Below are 15,932 nucleotides of genomic sequence, written 5' to 3' on the forward strand. Positions count from 1 at the left end.
CAGCTTCCACCACATGGTTCTCTGCTCTGCCTTTGTCTTCTTAATCTTCCTCCCCACCACCAGAGTCATCTTACACACCAGCATCCTACGCAGTCTAGCCACACTCTCCCCTACCACAACCTTACACTCGGTAATCTCCTTCAGATGACATCGTCTGCACACGATGTAATCCACCTGTGTGCTTCTACCTCCGCTCTTGTAGGTCACCCTATGTTCCTGCCTCTTCTGTCCACTCCAGCCATTTGCATCCTTTTTGCAAAGTCTACCACCATGTGTCCCTCCAAGTTCCTTTCCTGGATGCCGTACTTACCTATCACTTCTTCACCACCCCTATTACCTTCATCAACTTGTCCATTACAATCCGCACCAATCACGACTCTCTCTCTGTCTGGGATGCTCAGAACTACTTCGTCTAGCTCCTTCCAGAATTTCTCTTTCACCTCTAGGTCTCATCCTACCTGTGGGGCATAGCCACTAATCACATGACACATAACACCCTCGAGTTCAAGTTTCAGCCTCATCACTCGATCTGATACTCTTTTCACCTCCAAGATATTCTTAGCCAACTCTTTTTTTTGAAATAACCCCGACTCCATTTCTCTTCCCATCTACACCATGGTCAAATCATTTCAACCCTGCCCCTAAACTTCTAGCCACCTCTTCTTCTTCTTCGACTCGGACCCACAGTAGCTGAATTTCCACCGGCGCCCTGCAGGTTGACGGCCCCGGTGGCGGACGTTGTTAACCCGGGCCCCGACCGATCCGGTATGGGATTCTTTGGATGAACGCTCATATTTGTTTGGCAAAGTTTGAAGCCGGATGGCCTTCCTGACGCAACCCTCTGCATTTATCCGGGCTTGCGCCCCCCATAGGGCTGCATTTTAAATCCATCAGAATACGCACTCGAAAATTGTTGACTTGAAATAATATTTACAATTTTACCAAATTCACTAATTCACACAATTTTGCGAAGAAGACAGCACAATGACCGAGTAATGATACATTCATGCGCATACCTCATTCGTACGCAGCTTCAAGGGATGCTGAGGGGGCACGAAGGATCAAAGCTACAACCTACGAGACTGGCATAAGCTACCCATGTTTATTTATTTATTTATTTATTTCATGGCGGCACGGTGACCGACTGGTTAGCACATCTGCCTCACAGTTCTGAGGACCGGGGTTCAAATCCGGCCTCGCCTGTGTGGCGTTTGCATGTTCTCACCGTGCCTGCGTGGCTTTTCTCCGGGTACTCCGGTTTCCTCCCACATCCCCGAAACATGCGTGCTCGGTTAATTGAAGACTCTAAATTGCCCGTTGGTGTGAATGTGAGTGCGAACAGCTGTGTGTTTATATGTCCCCTGCGATCGGCTGGCGACCAGATCAGGGTGTAGCTCGCCTTTCGCCCGAAGATAGTTGCGATAGGCTCCAACCATAGCGAGGATAAGCGGTATGGAAAATGAATGAATGAATATTTATTCCATGTCAAATGATCTTAAAACTCCCGAGGCTGTAGTTGTGTTAAACAAACAGTGTGGAGTGTAAGTCTTGACAGGCGAGTAACCTGTGAGACGGCCACTCTACTACCATAGTGAAGACACCAACAGTACTGACATGTCATGACGAGAAATGTCACGAGTTGTTTTTGGTGCAAGCATGGGCAAAATTCATGTTGGTGTCCTGTCCAGCATTTTTGTGCCATTTTTGAATGGTCATTTTTATGCATGAGATCCCTTTGCACTGGGAGAAAAAAACAATCACAATACATGGATATTTTGTTCTTGTTGTTGTCGAAGAGTGGATCTGTTATACATGCATTTAAGCATGAAATATATTAACAGACATATGCACATGTTGTGTCCATATGTAAAATGGCATCTCTGTCATACATGTGGGTCGGACGTGCGCGGTCCGTGGCCCCCAGGAAGGTCTGACGAAAAGTCAACTGGTCCATTTGGCGACTTTGCTATTCTACAATGATGTTTCGAGCGTGACGTCAACTCGTCGCGAATCGTGTTTTTGGCTTAAGGAGGCAGAGCCACTTGCAGCGACACAAAGCAATGAGTATGTCACCCGAATTGATTTCAAAGCTCTCATATTTTGAACGCACGTTGCAAGTAAGGGAGGGAGAACCAGCAACATTTTGGCCCGTACTAATACAGTATATTCAATGATATATTCCTTCTATCGATTAGGGTTGAAACTAACGATTATTTGACGTGCTCCTTCAAAATAGCTTCTCTCTCTCTCTCTCTCAATTTCATTCCCACGTTTGGAAAAGAAAAGCATTTCACTTGCCGGGGAAGTCTGTGACAAAAGCATCACATCTGACGATAAACGATATATGATGAATCAAAGCAAAAGTGGAAGGGATCATAATAATAAAATAAACAACCCTAATTTCTGCTGCCCAATTTTTTTATTTTTTCACGTAAATATGAAAAAAATAGTCATTGGAATACTAATAAACAGTCTTCTCTGCTCGTCTCTCTGGCTCTCTCTCTCTTTAGAAGAGTTGTGGGGGGGGGGGGGGGGGGGGCGGCAAGTTTGAGATGCTGGGAAATACAATGCTTCCCACCACACTACGGATCACTTCCGAGTTGTGTTACGCCGTATTACATTACAGATGGAATTGCGTGCACCCCGTTTGACCGGCTTTCTCACCCAACACAGCGACTGCAGCGGCGATTGTGTTGACGATCGAAAGACTCGGTCATGTTTGCCCGTCCTATCGCTGTGCAATGTCACGGCCATCCCGTTTGTCCACGGTGGCCTGAACCAGAGCTGCCGTGGCTGCCGGGAACATTGTGCAAACGCAGCTTTACAGCAAGATCCAAAACAGAGCACATTTTCTACCGTATGGAGGATTGTCTCGATCGGGGGATTTTGCAAAGAAGGTCACTAAGTTTGATTTACTTCAAGGTTGCTGGCGAGTTCTGAGCACGAAGGATACTTTTTTTTCTAGCTCATTTGGTGGGGAAGATATAAATGCTGCCCGCCCTTGTTTAATTGATGAGCTTGAAGGTGAAATTCAATTGGTCTCCTGCCTTACAAAAAAAACGTTTCAAGTAAATGTGTGTGTGTGTGTGCGTGCGTGCCGAGTTGGCCTTTCAAAATTAGCGGTAGGTTGAACATGCAAACTTGACAGAGGAAGGCCTGAGCAGAAACTCAAACTCGGAAGCTCAAGAGCTGTTCGGCAGGCGGGCTAACCGCCGGTCTATCCTGGATCAGGTACCTTGTTTTTTTCCAAACGATTGCGTGCATGTGCACTCTGTAAACATGGACGCAACCAGAGCGAAAGCGTTTAGAAGTGATGACCCTTGGTGAGTGGACAGTTACGTATGTACCAGTTTGTGTGCAAATAGTCGACCAACATGCAGTTTGGAAGCCACTGGAGGTCTAATAAGCTCATTGGCTGATTCGGTAGATAAACGTAACTTTGCACAGCGAGCAGATGTAACTCCATGCGAGTGGTCAAAAGGGCATGTCTGACTAACACCGACTGACAGTGTGGAAAGGGGAAAATAAAAATGAAAAGCTTACCTCAAAGCAATGACTTATTCTCAATGATTCCATTTCAGACTACATGGAAATAGTTTTAAACCTTAGACTCTGCTTGTGATACATTTTTATTCAAAAAAATAAGAAAAATACAATTAGTCTATCCACTCTTCAGAAACAGGAGGGAACTGTGAAACTGTGCCTAAATGCTCCCAACTTCAAACTTCAAACTTCAAACTGTTATTTAGCTAACCGATTCCAATGCCTCGTCAAATGGATGCATCACAATGAGGAGCCTCGTTCTTGGCTACAATTGGAACAGAATCAAACTCCCAAAACTCCCATTTCTTTCCACAAGTCTTAAATGCCATAAATGTTTCAAGAACCCAATAATCGCATCCACCCCGGGCGGCTCGCTGGCGAAGTTTAGAATCTCGCAGCATGCTCTCCCCAATCTGGCATCATCCAGATTTCGAAATGAAGAATATACCCCTTCATTTTAGGACATGGGAACAACATGGAATTGACCACATACAACAACTATGTAACGATAATGTTTTTAGGACATGAACTGATGATGAACTGTTCCAAGAATTCCAAATAACAGGCGGAAACTTTCTTCAATACAATCAATTTAAAGCAGCAATAAAAAAAAAAGAATACCAACACTCCAGAGTACCCTAGAACTGCCGGAGTTTCTAAATTAATTTCATGCACTAAATCAATGCACCTGACTGGTTAGAGCGTCAGCCTCACAGTTCTGAGGACCCGGGTTCAATCCCCGGCCCCGCCTGTGTGGAGTTTGCACGTTCTCCCCGTGCCTGCGTGGCTTTTCTCCGGGCACGCCGGTTTCCTCCCACATCCCAAAAACATGCACGCTAGGTTCATTGAAGACTCTAAATTGCCCGTAGGTGTGAATGTGAGTGCGGATGTTGTTTGTTTGTATGTGCCCTGCGATTGGCTGGCAAGCAGTTCAGGGTGCGCCCCGCCTCCTGCCCGATGACAGCTGGGATGGGCTCCAGCACGCCCGCGACCCGCGTGAGGAGAAGCGCGACAGAAAATGGATGGATGGAAATCAATGCACTTACCAATCACTAAATGGGAAGATCTTTCCATGTCCGCTGACCATAACTACTGGATACAGATAGGTAACACTACGTTTAGAATGACAATAAACACAAATCTACAGCTACAGATTCTCGGGCGAGGACTTCGATAGGTTGGTTTGAAGAAAAAAGAGGGAGAAAAAGGGAAAACAAGGGAGACTGGCCGAGCGCCTGGCTGTTGTTGTTCGCCGCGTGGTCAGGGAAAACGTCTTCCTGCCTGGTTCCTCTTGGTGGTGACCCACCCTCACACAAAAATGTGATTTGGGATTTTGCAGAATGTTTCTGCGGTCAGCGGTTGTCGGAACGGCAAGGAAGGTTTGGCCGGGCCTAGCCCGTTTCGGTGCGCCTTCGCCACCTTGTGGTGAGAGGTGGGGCTTCCTGGCTAGGAGCCAGCATCTTCGGCGGAGAAGGAGAATAAGAGACCAGAGAACAAAAGGCGTAGCAAAAAAAAAAGGGGTTGCCCTCAAAGGCAAGAGCAGAAAAGAGAGCCCACGCCTCTAGTATTGAATTTCACCCTAGAATTATTTGTGGTTTAAAACCAGTGGAATAAGAAATTAATTCCCAGCTTTTGCATTGTCACACACACCATGGTGAATCTATGCAATGAGTGTTTCAACCTTATTTGGTGGCTAATAACACTTAAGGTCCGTTACTTAACATCTCCGGGTTGTCTGAGCTAAACACAATCCACTTATCCGGTTAATAAACAGATTTGGCAGCAGACCTGTGGGAAAACAGTCATTAGTGACATTGGTGTCATGATATACGACGGGAGCATTCGTGCAAAGTTCGTAAAATATCAAAACAGACGTTTAAATTTGGTGAAAACTGTGGGCAATAGTCCCCAGCTTATAGTAACTCTTAAAGGCCAGTGGGTGTCGCCCGTGTTCCACCAATGATCCCAGAGCGTCCGGCGGGACAATAAAAATGGTTCATCGTACTCCATTTGAGTTCCTTTGAAAAGAAGCTTTCCCAAATTCTTGCTCATTAGATCAGTCCGTAGAAGAAGGTATTTGTAGGAAAAACCGTTAAGAGTGGCTGGGGGAGGACTGTTAAGTAGTTTATGGTCCGGGTGATATAAACCAGATTTCCTGTGTCTTGTGAAAACAGACCTGCTCGATGAGGGTCAGAGGGGACGAATGCAAGGTTATCAACTCTTAGTTGTTGCCGTTGACAATGTTCCATCGGGCGCATCCGCTACAGTATTGATTTCAAAAGGTCACTATTCTGGAGGCTTGTGTCCGGCAAGCACTAAGCCAACCAACATGTTTTGTTGACCCATGGCTACTCTCGTAGGTCACCTAGTTATATTTTTGAAAATGTTGTCATGTTTGAATATTGCATTAGCTGGGTACATTTGCGGGTCATATTCATCCATCCATCTAGTTTCTTACGCTTATCTGAGGTTGGGTCGTGGAGGCAGCGGCTTAAGCAGGGAAGCCAGACTTCCCTTTCCCCAGCCACTTCGTGCAGCTCTTCCGGGGGGATCCCAAGTCATTCCCAGGCCAGCCGGGAGCCATAGTCTCTCCGGCGTGTCCCGGGTCGTCCCCGAGGGCTCCTACCGGTGGGACGTGCCCGGAACACCACCGCAGGGAGGCGTCCGGGGGCAGCCTTACCAGATGCCCAAGCCACCTCATCTGCCTCCTCTCGATGCGGAGGAGGAGCGGCTCACCTCTGAGCCCCTCCTGGATGACCGAGCTTCTCACCCTATCTCTAAGAGAGCCCGGACACCCTGCAGAGGGAAGTCATTTCGGCCGCTCGTATCCGCGATCTTGTTCTTTCGGTCACGACCCACGGCTCGTGACCATAGGTGAGGGTAGGCGCCCAGATGGTCACGGATCTCGACAACCAAACGTCCGCATCTCCAGGAAGAGGAAATTTGAGATTGACACGGTAAGAGTTATGGCTAATACTGTATTTCACAGACCCTAATGAAGTTTGTCGGGGGCTGGCAAAGTGTCATTGCTGTACATACTGTCAGTTCAAACGAAGAAAAGGACTCTTTGATGACTGCAAACCAAGATTTCGATTTCTGCTCATTAATTTAGGGTCCAGTAGGCGTCTTCTAGTGGTTGTCTCGAACAGCAGGCCCGCTTGGAAGAAAGCAGCTTATCTGTGACACCTGAAATTGCGGGGAGCAACTTATTCAATTAGTATAGTCAAATCTTTTTTTTCTTTCCATTTTATGAAAATCCTGTGTGTTTGGGCTTTCGGGTAAACCTGAAAACTGCCAGTGAAATGTCCTTTTAATACCATGATATACACCAATCAGTTTCTTGCAAACAAGTGCTGTCCAACTCATTTGTGTGCCCAAGCGCTGCTTCATGAGTTCCAGGCGTCAGTGGTGTTGCAAGAAATCTTCAACAGAGATCATTTTCCCAAATGGTAAGGTCCGCCGCTGCGTGCTGCAGGTGGCCGCGGAGGAGGCTCTGGTCGAGACCGGTGCGTGATGTGGTGGGGTACGTTAACCGATTTTGACACATTGTCACAAAAAACACGTTGACAAATGGCTACCGTGGATTCTTAATCTCGGTCGTACACACCGCCACACGTATAATTAATGCAAGAAGAAAAATCACATATCATGGAGGAAAATGATGCTGTACACACCTGGAGAGGTTTTTAGGAGTCCTTTTCACCTTGATGTGTCTGAAAACAAAGGTATGGTGAGTGCTGTGCTGTGTCCTCAAGGGACGAAGATCCTTCGTTACAACTCTGGATCTTTAGAACCTGCTGCAAAAGGCCAAACACGTGGGCAAGAGAAGTGTCAGCACTTGTGGAAGTCCTCACTGGCACATAACAACAGGGGGCGACACATACACATACACACACACCGACCATGTGGTAACATCGTTCCTGAACAGCAAAGGATTCACACTCCTCTCACCCAAAAGACATCTGTTAAGACAAACCAACCTACATTTCCCAAGCAAGACACAAGCTAACCTAGCAGGCTTGCTAGGGGACAATGAAGACACAGTACACGAAGAAGAAGAATCCCCACAGCCAAAGAAGTGATCAAATTGCTTAACAAAGAACTCATCCCCGGGTATGGCATCCCTACATTGATTCGGTCAGAGTTTAGTTTAGTTTAGTTTTGTCCGGCAGCACGGTGGGCGACCGGTTAGCACATTTGCCTCACAGTTCTGAGGACCGGGGTTCAAATCCCCGCCCCGCCTGTGTGGCGTTTGCGTGTTCTCCCCGTGCCTGTGTGGGTTTTCTCCGGGTACTCCGGTTTCCTCCCACATCCCAAAAACATGCATGCTAGGTTGATTCAAAACTCTAAATTGCCCGTAGGTGTGAATGGTTGTTTGTTTCTATGTGGCCTGCGATTGGCTGGTGGGCTGGGACCCAAAAGCGGGTCATGGATCCGTTATGGGTGGGTAGCGGACAGATAGGAAACAAATATATAGCGGGTCCTTGGTTTATGACGGTACCGCCATATGACACAAATACTTTATTTAATGTAATTAGGACTTTAGGAATTATTACTACTGTGATATTGTGTTTGTTTAAAATATGACACAATACACATATTTTCAAATGCAATTTTTTAACAATACATTTTCTTTATTGTTCTTGAATTATATAAAATTGGGTCTAGACTGAGTGACAATAGGAAAATGTTGAGAACCACTGCTCTTGTGTTCCCAAAAGGATTTTTTAAAATATGTTTTTAACTCAACTGGTCTATATTACTATATAGTACTATCGTATTATTTTTATATATAGTACTATAGTATTATTGTTATTGCTGTCGAGTGATTCATCGCTGCGGCACGGTGGACGACTGGTGAGCAAATCATCAATCAAAAAATATATGCAGTCATGTATGCAGATTTCAAATAAACTTCTTTTTTTTTTAATGCATCTCAAGATTCGAATTAAACTTGCTGGTTGCAATCTTGGCATAGTTGACGTTCTCTCAGAAGTGGACCGGTTGCGTTATAACAGAGAGGCTTTTTAAGGTCATTATTTGAAATCTGAAGCATTGACGTCCCTGTCGGCCTATTATTATTATTATTATTATTATTCGATAGGCTTTTATTTTGAAGGTGGCCTTCGCCGCTCGTTGGCGACCTCGTCTGACCCAAATTAGGGGCGGCCGGCTTGACTTCTTTCCGAGCGGAGGCTGGCTCGACCGCAGTGGCAGCCTGGTGCTGCTCCGTTGCACTGCCGCATCAGTTTTCGGTCCATATCTGTGCGGGAGTTTCACTTCCGTCTTCTCGTCAAAGTAAGTCAAGCGGTTTCACTAACTACGGTGCTCCGAGTCAAACACCTTTATTGTGACATTGTTGAACCCGGAACTTGTTAGCTTCGTTGCTTCTGCTGTTTCAAGCAGCAAATTAGGAAAACAACAGGTAGGCATTGATTTAAAAAAAATACAATAAAAAACCCACGTTGTGCTCGATCTCTATCAAGGCCTCCCATCGAACTGAGGAACTGCATAACTGCATCACTGCATTCAAGGTTTGCATTTCATGGATCCCGGTTGTACTTGGTTTTTTCAAGGGCAGTTCTCCACTATTTCTTGCTTTGTAATGAATGAATGCCTTCACATTTTGCAAATGACATGGCTGGAAGTGTAAAAAAAAACAAAAACAACGCACCACAATGTAATGTATGGAAAATTGATGTCGCTGGTATTTGTATTTCAATATGTGAGTATCAAAGGTTTTGAAATGTATCCAATTACTGCCAACGTGTTAGTTTGCTAATGCTCTACACTCAAGTAAGCTCTTATTCTAGACAGTTTTCCCATGAAAACTTATCACGCTTATCTGGACAAGCTTGCAGCCGCCATGTTGGAGGTCGACACTTTGTTTTGTTCTGGTTCTTCCTGAGTGTTTAACTCGATTTCGATAACAATTTCAATGTCAGTAATGGCAATGTCAAAAAATGGTGAATACTGTGCTGTGTTTGGCTGCAACAAGACAAGTGGGAGGGAGAAAATCTTATTTCACCATTTACAGACACTCGGGCTGGGCAATATCAAGGTATCAGTGGAATCCCTTTATGGTGCTATTATATATAGCAATATAAATTTAAGCATAAAAATGGGTTATATAGTCTGTAAGCAAAGCTAAATTGATTTAAAAAAAAAAAACAAAGATGTGATTTATTGAGAACATTTATTGAGCAGATCTCAGAACCGCAAAATTAAACCTTAGCACTGTATGGGGAAAATAGTGCCAACGAACAGAAAAAAAAAAAAAACCTCGCTGATACCGTATCGTTGATTAAATTACGTATCAGTGATACATATTTCCAATTTTTGCTTTGGGCTTGTCCCTTTTGGGGTCGCCACAGCGCGTCATCCTTTTCCATGGAAGCCTGTAAATCTCCTGCGTCCTCCTCTCCAACACCAACTGCCCTCACGTCTTCTTCCCTCACGACATCCACCAACCTTCTCTTTGCTCTTCCTCTCGCTCTCTTGCCTGCCTGGCAGCTCCATCCTCATCATCCTCCGACCAATATACTCACGATTTCTCCTCTGGACGTGTCCGAACCATCCGAGTCTGCTCTCTCGAACTTTGTCTCCAAAACATCGAACCTCGGCCGTCCCTCCGATGAGCTCATTTCTCATTTGATCCAACCCGGTCACTCCGAGAGCGAACCTCAACATTTTCATTTCCGCCACCTCCAGCTCTGCTTCCGTTGTCTCTAATCCGTCCATCACGGCTGGCCTCACCACTGTCTTAGAAACCTTGCCCCTCATCCTAGCAGAGACTCTTCTGTCACATAACACGCCTGACACCTTCCTCCACCCGCTCCAACCTGCTTGGACCCGTTTCTTCACTTCCTGACCACACTCACCATTGCTCTGGATGGTTGACCCCAAGTATTTCAAGTAGTCCTCCACCCTCGCTATCTCTTCTCCCTGAAGCCTCCCTCTTCCCCCACCAACCCTCTCATTCATGCACATATATTCTGTCTTACTTCGGCTAATCTTCATTCCTCTCCTTTCCTGTGCATGCCTCCATCTTTCTAACTGTTCCTCCAGCTGCTCCCTGCTTTCACTGCAGATCGCAATGTCATCTGCAAACATCACGGTCCACGGGGATTCCAGTCTAACGTCATCTGTCAGCCTATCCATCACCACTGCAAACAGGAAGGGGCTCAGGGCTGATCCCTGATGTAGTCCCATCTCCACCTTAAACTCCTCTGTCACACCTCCAGCACACCTCACTACTGTTCTGCTGCCCTCGTACGTGTCCTGTACTATTCTAACATACATCTCTGCCACTCCAGACTTCCGCATGTAGTACCACAGTTCCTCTCATAGGCTTTCTCTAGATCTCCAAAGACACAATGTAGCTCCTTCTGACCTTCTCTGTACTTTTCCATCAACACCCTCAAGGCAAAGAATGCATCTGTGGTGCTCTTTCGAGGCATGGAACCATACTGTTGCTCGCAAATACTCACTTCTGTCCTGAGTCTAGCCTCCACTACTCTTTCCCATATCTTCACTGTGTGGCTCATCAACTTTATTCCTCCATTCCAAAAAGCTGGGACAGGGGCATGCTTGCCACTGTGTTACATCACCTTTTCTTTTTAACAACATTCAATAAACGTCTGGGAACTGAGGACACTCATTATTGAATTCTTTCCCGTTCTTGCTTCAGCCGTTCAACAGTCCAGGGTCTCCGTTGTCGTATTTTACGCTTCATAATGCGCCACGCATTTTCAATGGGAGACAGGTCTGGACGACAGGGAGGCCAGTCTAGTACCCGCACTCTTTTACTTCGAAGCCACACTGTTGTAACACGTGCAGAATGTGGTTTGGCATTGTCTTGCTGAAATAAGCAGGGGCGTCCGTGAAAAAGACGTTGCTTGGATGGCAGCATATGTTTCTCCAAAACCTGTCTGTACCATTTCAGCATTAATGGTGCCTTCACAGATGTGTAAGTTACCCATGCCATTGGCACAAACACAGATGCTGGCTTTTGAACTTTGCATCCATAACAGTCCGTCCGGATGGTTCTTTTCCTCTTTGGCCCGGAAGACACGACGTCCACAATTTCCAAAAACAATTTGAAATGTGGACTCGTGGGACCACAGAACACTTTTCCACTTCGCGTCAGTCCATCTTAGATGTGCTCGGGCCCAGAGAAGCCGGCAGCGTTTGTGGGTGTTGTTGAGAAATGGCTTTTGCTTTGCATAGGAGAGTTTTAAGTTGCACTTCCGGATGTAGCGCCGAACTGTAGTTACTGACATTGGTTTTCTGAAGTGTTCCTGAGCCCACGTGGTGAGATCCTTTATGCATAGATGTCGGTTTTTGATGCAGTGCCGCCCGAGGGGTCGAAGGTCACGGGCCTTCAATGTTGGTTTTTGGCCTTGCCGCTTACATGCAGTGATTGCTCCAGATTCTCTCAACCTTTTGATGATATGATGGAGCTGATGAAATCCCAAAATTCTTTGCAATTGTACGTTGAGGAACATTGTCCTTAAACTGTTGGACTATTTTCTCACACACTTGTTCACAAAGAGGTGAACCTCGCCCCATCTTTGCTTGTGATTGACTGAGCAATTCAGGGAAGCTCCTTTTCTACCCAATCACGGCACGGCACCCCCCTGTTCCCAATTAGCCAGTTCACCTGTGTTTGATGAGCATTCCTCAACTTTCTCCGTCTTTTTTGCCGCCTGTCTCAGCTTTTTTGGAACGTGTTGCAGCCATCAAATTCTAAGTGAATGATTATTTGCTCAAAACAATCAAGTTGATCAGCTTGAACATTCAATATCTTGTCTTTGTAGTGTATTCAATGAAATATAGGTGGAACATGATTTGCAAATCATTGTATTCTGTTTGTATTTAATATTTAACCCAACGTCCCAACTTGATTGGAATTGGGGTTGTAAATTTGTAATCATTGTAGAACACTTTACAATATTTTAAAAGAGGCTTCTTTCAGTTTATCATTAAGCAAATATTTTGCAGGTAAATTATGCAAGGTAGAGACTTTCCGTCGCTCCATAACATCGTGTAGGAAAAGTGGAGTGGAATTGATGTTCAAAAGGAGGCACCCTTTTCATCTCTCCTTGACCTTCCGATGCACAGTTTTCCATCAAAGATGAAGGAAACGTGGGAAAAGATTCGACTTTACGAAGGGGGGCCCTATCTCACAGGAATTCCGGGGTTCAGCAATTTTGAGCTTGAACATTGTTCTTTGCCTGACTGACCATACAGCGACTGGGAAAATAGGCGCGAGTCGTTTACGGAGTACATATTTCTAAATCAATTCCTCTGTATCCTATTCTTGCAGAATCGGGCATCTTTTCCTGGCTCTGGCCCCGCTATGGCCCGATGTTCTTCAAGACTTCATCTGTCTCACTTAGGTTTGAGACTTTGTGCAGCTCTTTCCACTCCTTTTCCACACGTACTTGTTGCAAACGCTTACTCCACCAACGTCAAGGCGCGTTCCTACTTTCAGTACATTAAGCAAAAGATCATAGCTCCTCCCAGTCCTCCGTTCGATCACGTGTGCCAGGTAGGGGACCCAGTGCTGCGATCGAGAGCTGCGGCAGTTGACCGCGCAGCTATTAAGGGACCTGAGGTCCAGAAGGTAATAAACACTCTGGTCAAAGTCATGCGTAAATTTGAGTGTGTTGGAATTAGTGCTCCTCAGATTGGGGTGCCACTTCGAATCCTGGCCCTGGAGTATCCTCAGAAGATGTTGGATGTGAGTTCACCTGTGTCGAGGAAAGTTCACGGACTCTCCGTTCAACCGCTGAGAATATTTGTCAACCCCGAGCTCAGGGTGCTAGATTGGCAGACGGTGCTCTTTCGAGAGGCCTGTGAGAGCATCTGTGGCTTTTCTGCCACAGTTCCACGTTACCTGTCTGTGGAAGTATCAGGTACACCGTTTGAGATCTAAATGAGGTCAATTTTGTTGGAAGTATAATCTGCTAAAACTGAGAAAAACATTTGTGGTGTTTGTGGTGACCCCCCTTAGGTCTGAATGAAAGAGGAGAAGATACAACTTGGCAAGGCAGCGGTTGGCCAGCTCGAATCCTGCAGCACGAGATGGACCACTTGGATGGGGTCCTTTACATTGACCACATGGACAGCAAGACTTTCATCAATGTCAACTGGCTGGCATACAATGAATAAAAAAATCGGTGGCGGCGTTTAGAATCTCCCAGTATGCTCGCCCCAAAATTTCAAAATGAATAACATACCCCTTCACTTTAGTAAATGGGAACACCATGCAATTGACCACCGACAACAACTCTTTAACGATCACGTTTTTAGGACACGGGATGAAGTGTTCCGGGAATTTCAAATAACAGGCGGAAATCCATTTAAAGCAGCAATACCCAAAGAATACCAACTCTCCAGAGCACCCTCAAACTGCAAATGCCAAGCAAATAGTGACGCTTCTCCCGCAAAGTACAAGTTTACGCTTACCAATCACCAAGTGGGAAGAAAATCTTTCCATGTCCGCTGACCGTAGCGATATGTGAGAAGAATACGTTTACAATGACGGAAAAGACACTTTTATTTGATGCATCCTATTACAGATGCACATGCAGATATCCTTCTAAATTAGTCGCACCGACACAACAAACGCACACCACATCCACATAGGGTGCGTTGGGAAGTTCACTCCCGCTCCCCGGAACCATCGCTAACTCGGAGCGTTGGTAGTGCGTGTGCGCCACTCCATATCTGTAGAACTGGCACATTCAATATGGCGGATGTACTGGCGCATTCAAGAGTAAAGTTACAGGAAGTGGCGCACGCTCTGTCTCTGAATTTCCGAATGGACCCCAAACACCAGGCCGAAGCTACGATCGGTCGGCGGCTGCGTGACGTCACGACGGGAAGCGGTTTTGGCCATAAAACTTTTCCGTGGGCGTTGTTCTGAACCAAATGGAGGCGAAGCCCAGTGCTGAACCGTTTCCAACCTTATTGTTTGACTTTGGATTTTCCAATAAATTGTTCAACTTTTCATCGACGTCAGAATAAAAGAAGCGGGCAATTGAGGTTTGCACGCCCGGCGGCGGCTTTTCGTTGTTCTCTTTTCCTAACCTCGAACAAATAGTGCCGTGAGCCGGATTCTTAAGAGGCTGTCCGAAAACTGCAGCAAAATAAAGGTAAGCAGAAAGCCTTTCTCTAAATTTCTGCTGGACAGTCTCGCCTCGCTCTCTCCCAGTGCTGTTGAAATTTAAGTGGCACAAACTAAATTACAAGTAAGGGTACGTTTTCAAGAATTGAAAAGGTTGGGAAAGGTGTGTCGGTCTGCGTCTTTATGTGTGGAAAAACGCGTTAAAGCCTCGGGTCCGAGTCCCTGGCGTTCCCGCCTAAAAAGGTTCAAATCCTTAGATTCAGCTGAAGGTACGAATCTTCGAACATTGGCAAATTCTAAAAGGTTGAGATTCCCAAACTTCGCGACGACAGATGTTTAAAAATATCGGGAGGGATTGAAATCCCGAAGGAACTGTGATCCCCAATAAATATTCACAATCATTACTTGTCAGGTTAGCTACCGCTAAGAAAACAATTCAATTAAACTGGGAAAAAACAGCTATTAACGAGCTATTAACATCAATCAGTGACGACATGTCATCGTAGAATGTTGTTGCGGAACGAAAAAAAGCAATGCCATATACACGCAGATAGCTGGGGCGCCACCCGGGTGGACGAAGGGAAGGTGATCGAGCAAACACCCGAAATGGAAGACGATTTGTTAATTTTTCAACCCTTCCAGAAACGATTCGCTCGTGGGGAAAAAGAATGAAAAAAGCATATCTTGAATGGATGAGTGTCATTTTTAAATAAACCAAGGTTTATTCTTTTTTTGGTACTCGATAAATGACAATTCTGGTTCAACTCAGGGTTAATTCCACTGCTATAACTAAATGAACACAAATGTGAAGAGCAAAATGTTAACTACTTACTGTGAGGGGTGAGTATCGGTTTGGGGAAAATGCGCAATTCACAGCGCTGAGTTCAAAGCCACGATTGGTTTGCGCTCGGTGTTAAGGTTCATGTTTGTCAAACGATCAAAGCAAATGGATTTATATAGCACCTTGAATCAATTTGAAATGTGACACCAAGTGATTCACAGCAATTAAAATGACAAAAGCTTGAAAGGTATTTGAGACTGAAGACAAGACGATCTGACTGACGTGTTGAACTTCGCTGATTGCGTGCATGTTTATGCCTTTGTGAGAGATGAATGTTGGAATCCTGGCCAAGTGTTTGATTACAGGAAGATCTGTTGTTCGCTGTGGCTACTGTATGTATCTGTGTGCGTGTGGATTGTTTTATTTCTGTGCCTTGCATCACACGTAATTGATTGCCACAAAATCTGAATTTAT

At 45.5% G+C, this 15,932-nt stretch overlaps 1 protein-coding gene across 4 annotated transcripts; it reads left to right on the forward strand.

Moving 5' to 3' along the window:
• Positions 1–8,688: 8,688 nt before the first annotated feature.
• pdf (peptide deformylase, mitochondrial) lies at positions 8,689–14,560 on the forward strand. Of its 4 annotated transcripts, none has more exons than XM_061772628.1 (4): positions 8,724–8,841; positions 9,030–9,077; positions 12,872–13,463; positions 13,562–14,560. In XM_061772628.1, the coding sequence occupies exons 3-4, from the start codon at positions 12,905–12,907 to the stop codon at positions 13,717–13,719; spliced, it is 717 nt and encodes a 238-aa protein (XP_061628612.1). In that variant the 5' UTR covers positions 8,724–8,841; positions 9,030–9,077; positions 12,872–12,904; the 3' UTR covers positions 13,720–14,560. The 4 variants fall into 4 exon arrangements, with proteins under 4 accessions (XP_061628611.1, XP_061628612.1, XP_061628614.1 ...); XM_061772630.1 differs by lacking the exon at positions 8,724–8,841 and adding an exon at positions 8,873–8,968; XM_061772629.1 differs by lacking the exon at positions 8,724–8,841 and having other exon boundaries at positions 8,889–9,077; positions 12,872–13,171; positions 13,235–13,463.
• The last annotated feature ends 1,372 nt before the right edge of the window (positions 14,561–15,932 follow it).

The sequence above is a fragment of the Phyllopteryx taeniolatus genome, chromosome 5 (genome assembly GCF_024500385.1).
Source record: "Phyllopteryx taeniolatus isolate TA_2022b chromosome 5, UOR_Ptae_1.2, whole genome shotgun sequence".
Classification (NCBI taxonomy): domain Eukaryota; kingdom Metazoa; phylum Chordata; class Actinopteri; order Syngnathiformes; family Syngnathidae; genus Phyllopteryx; species Phyllopteryx taeniolatus.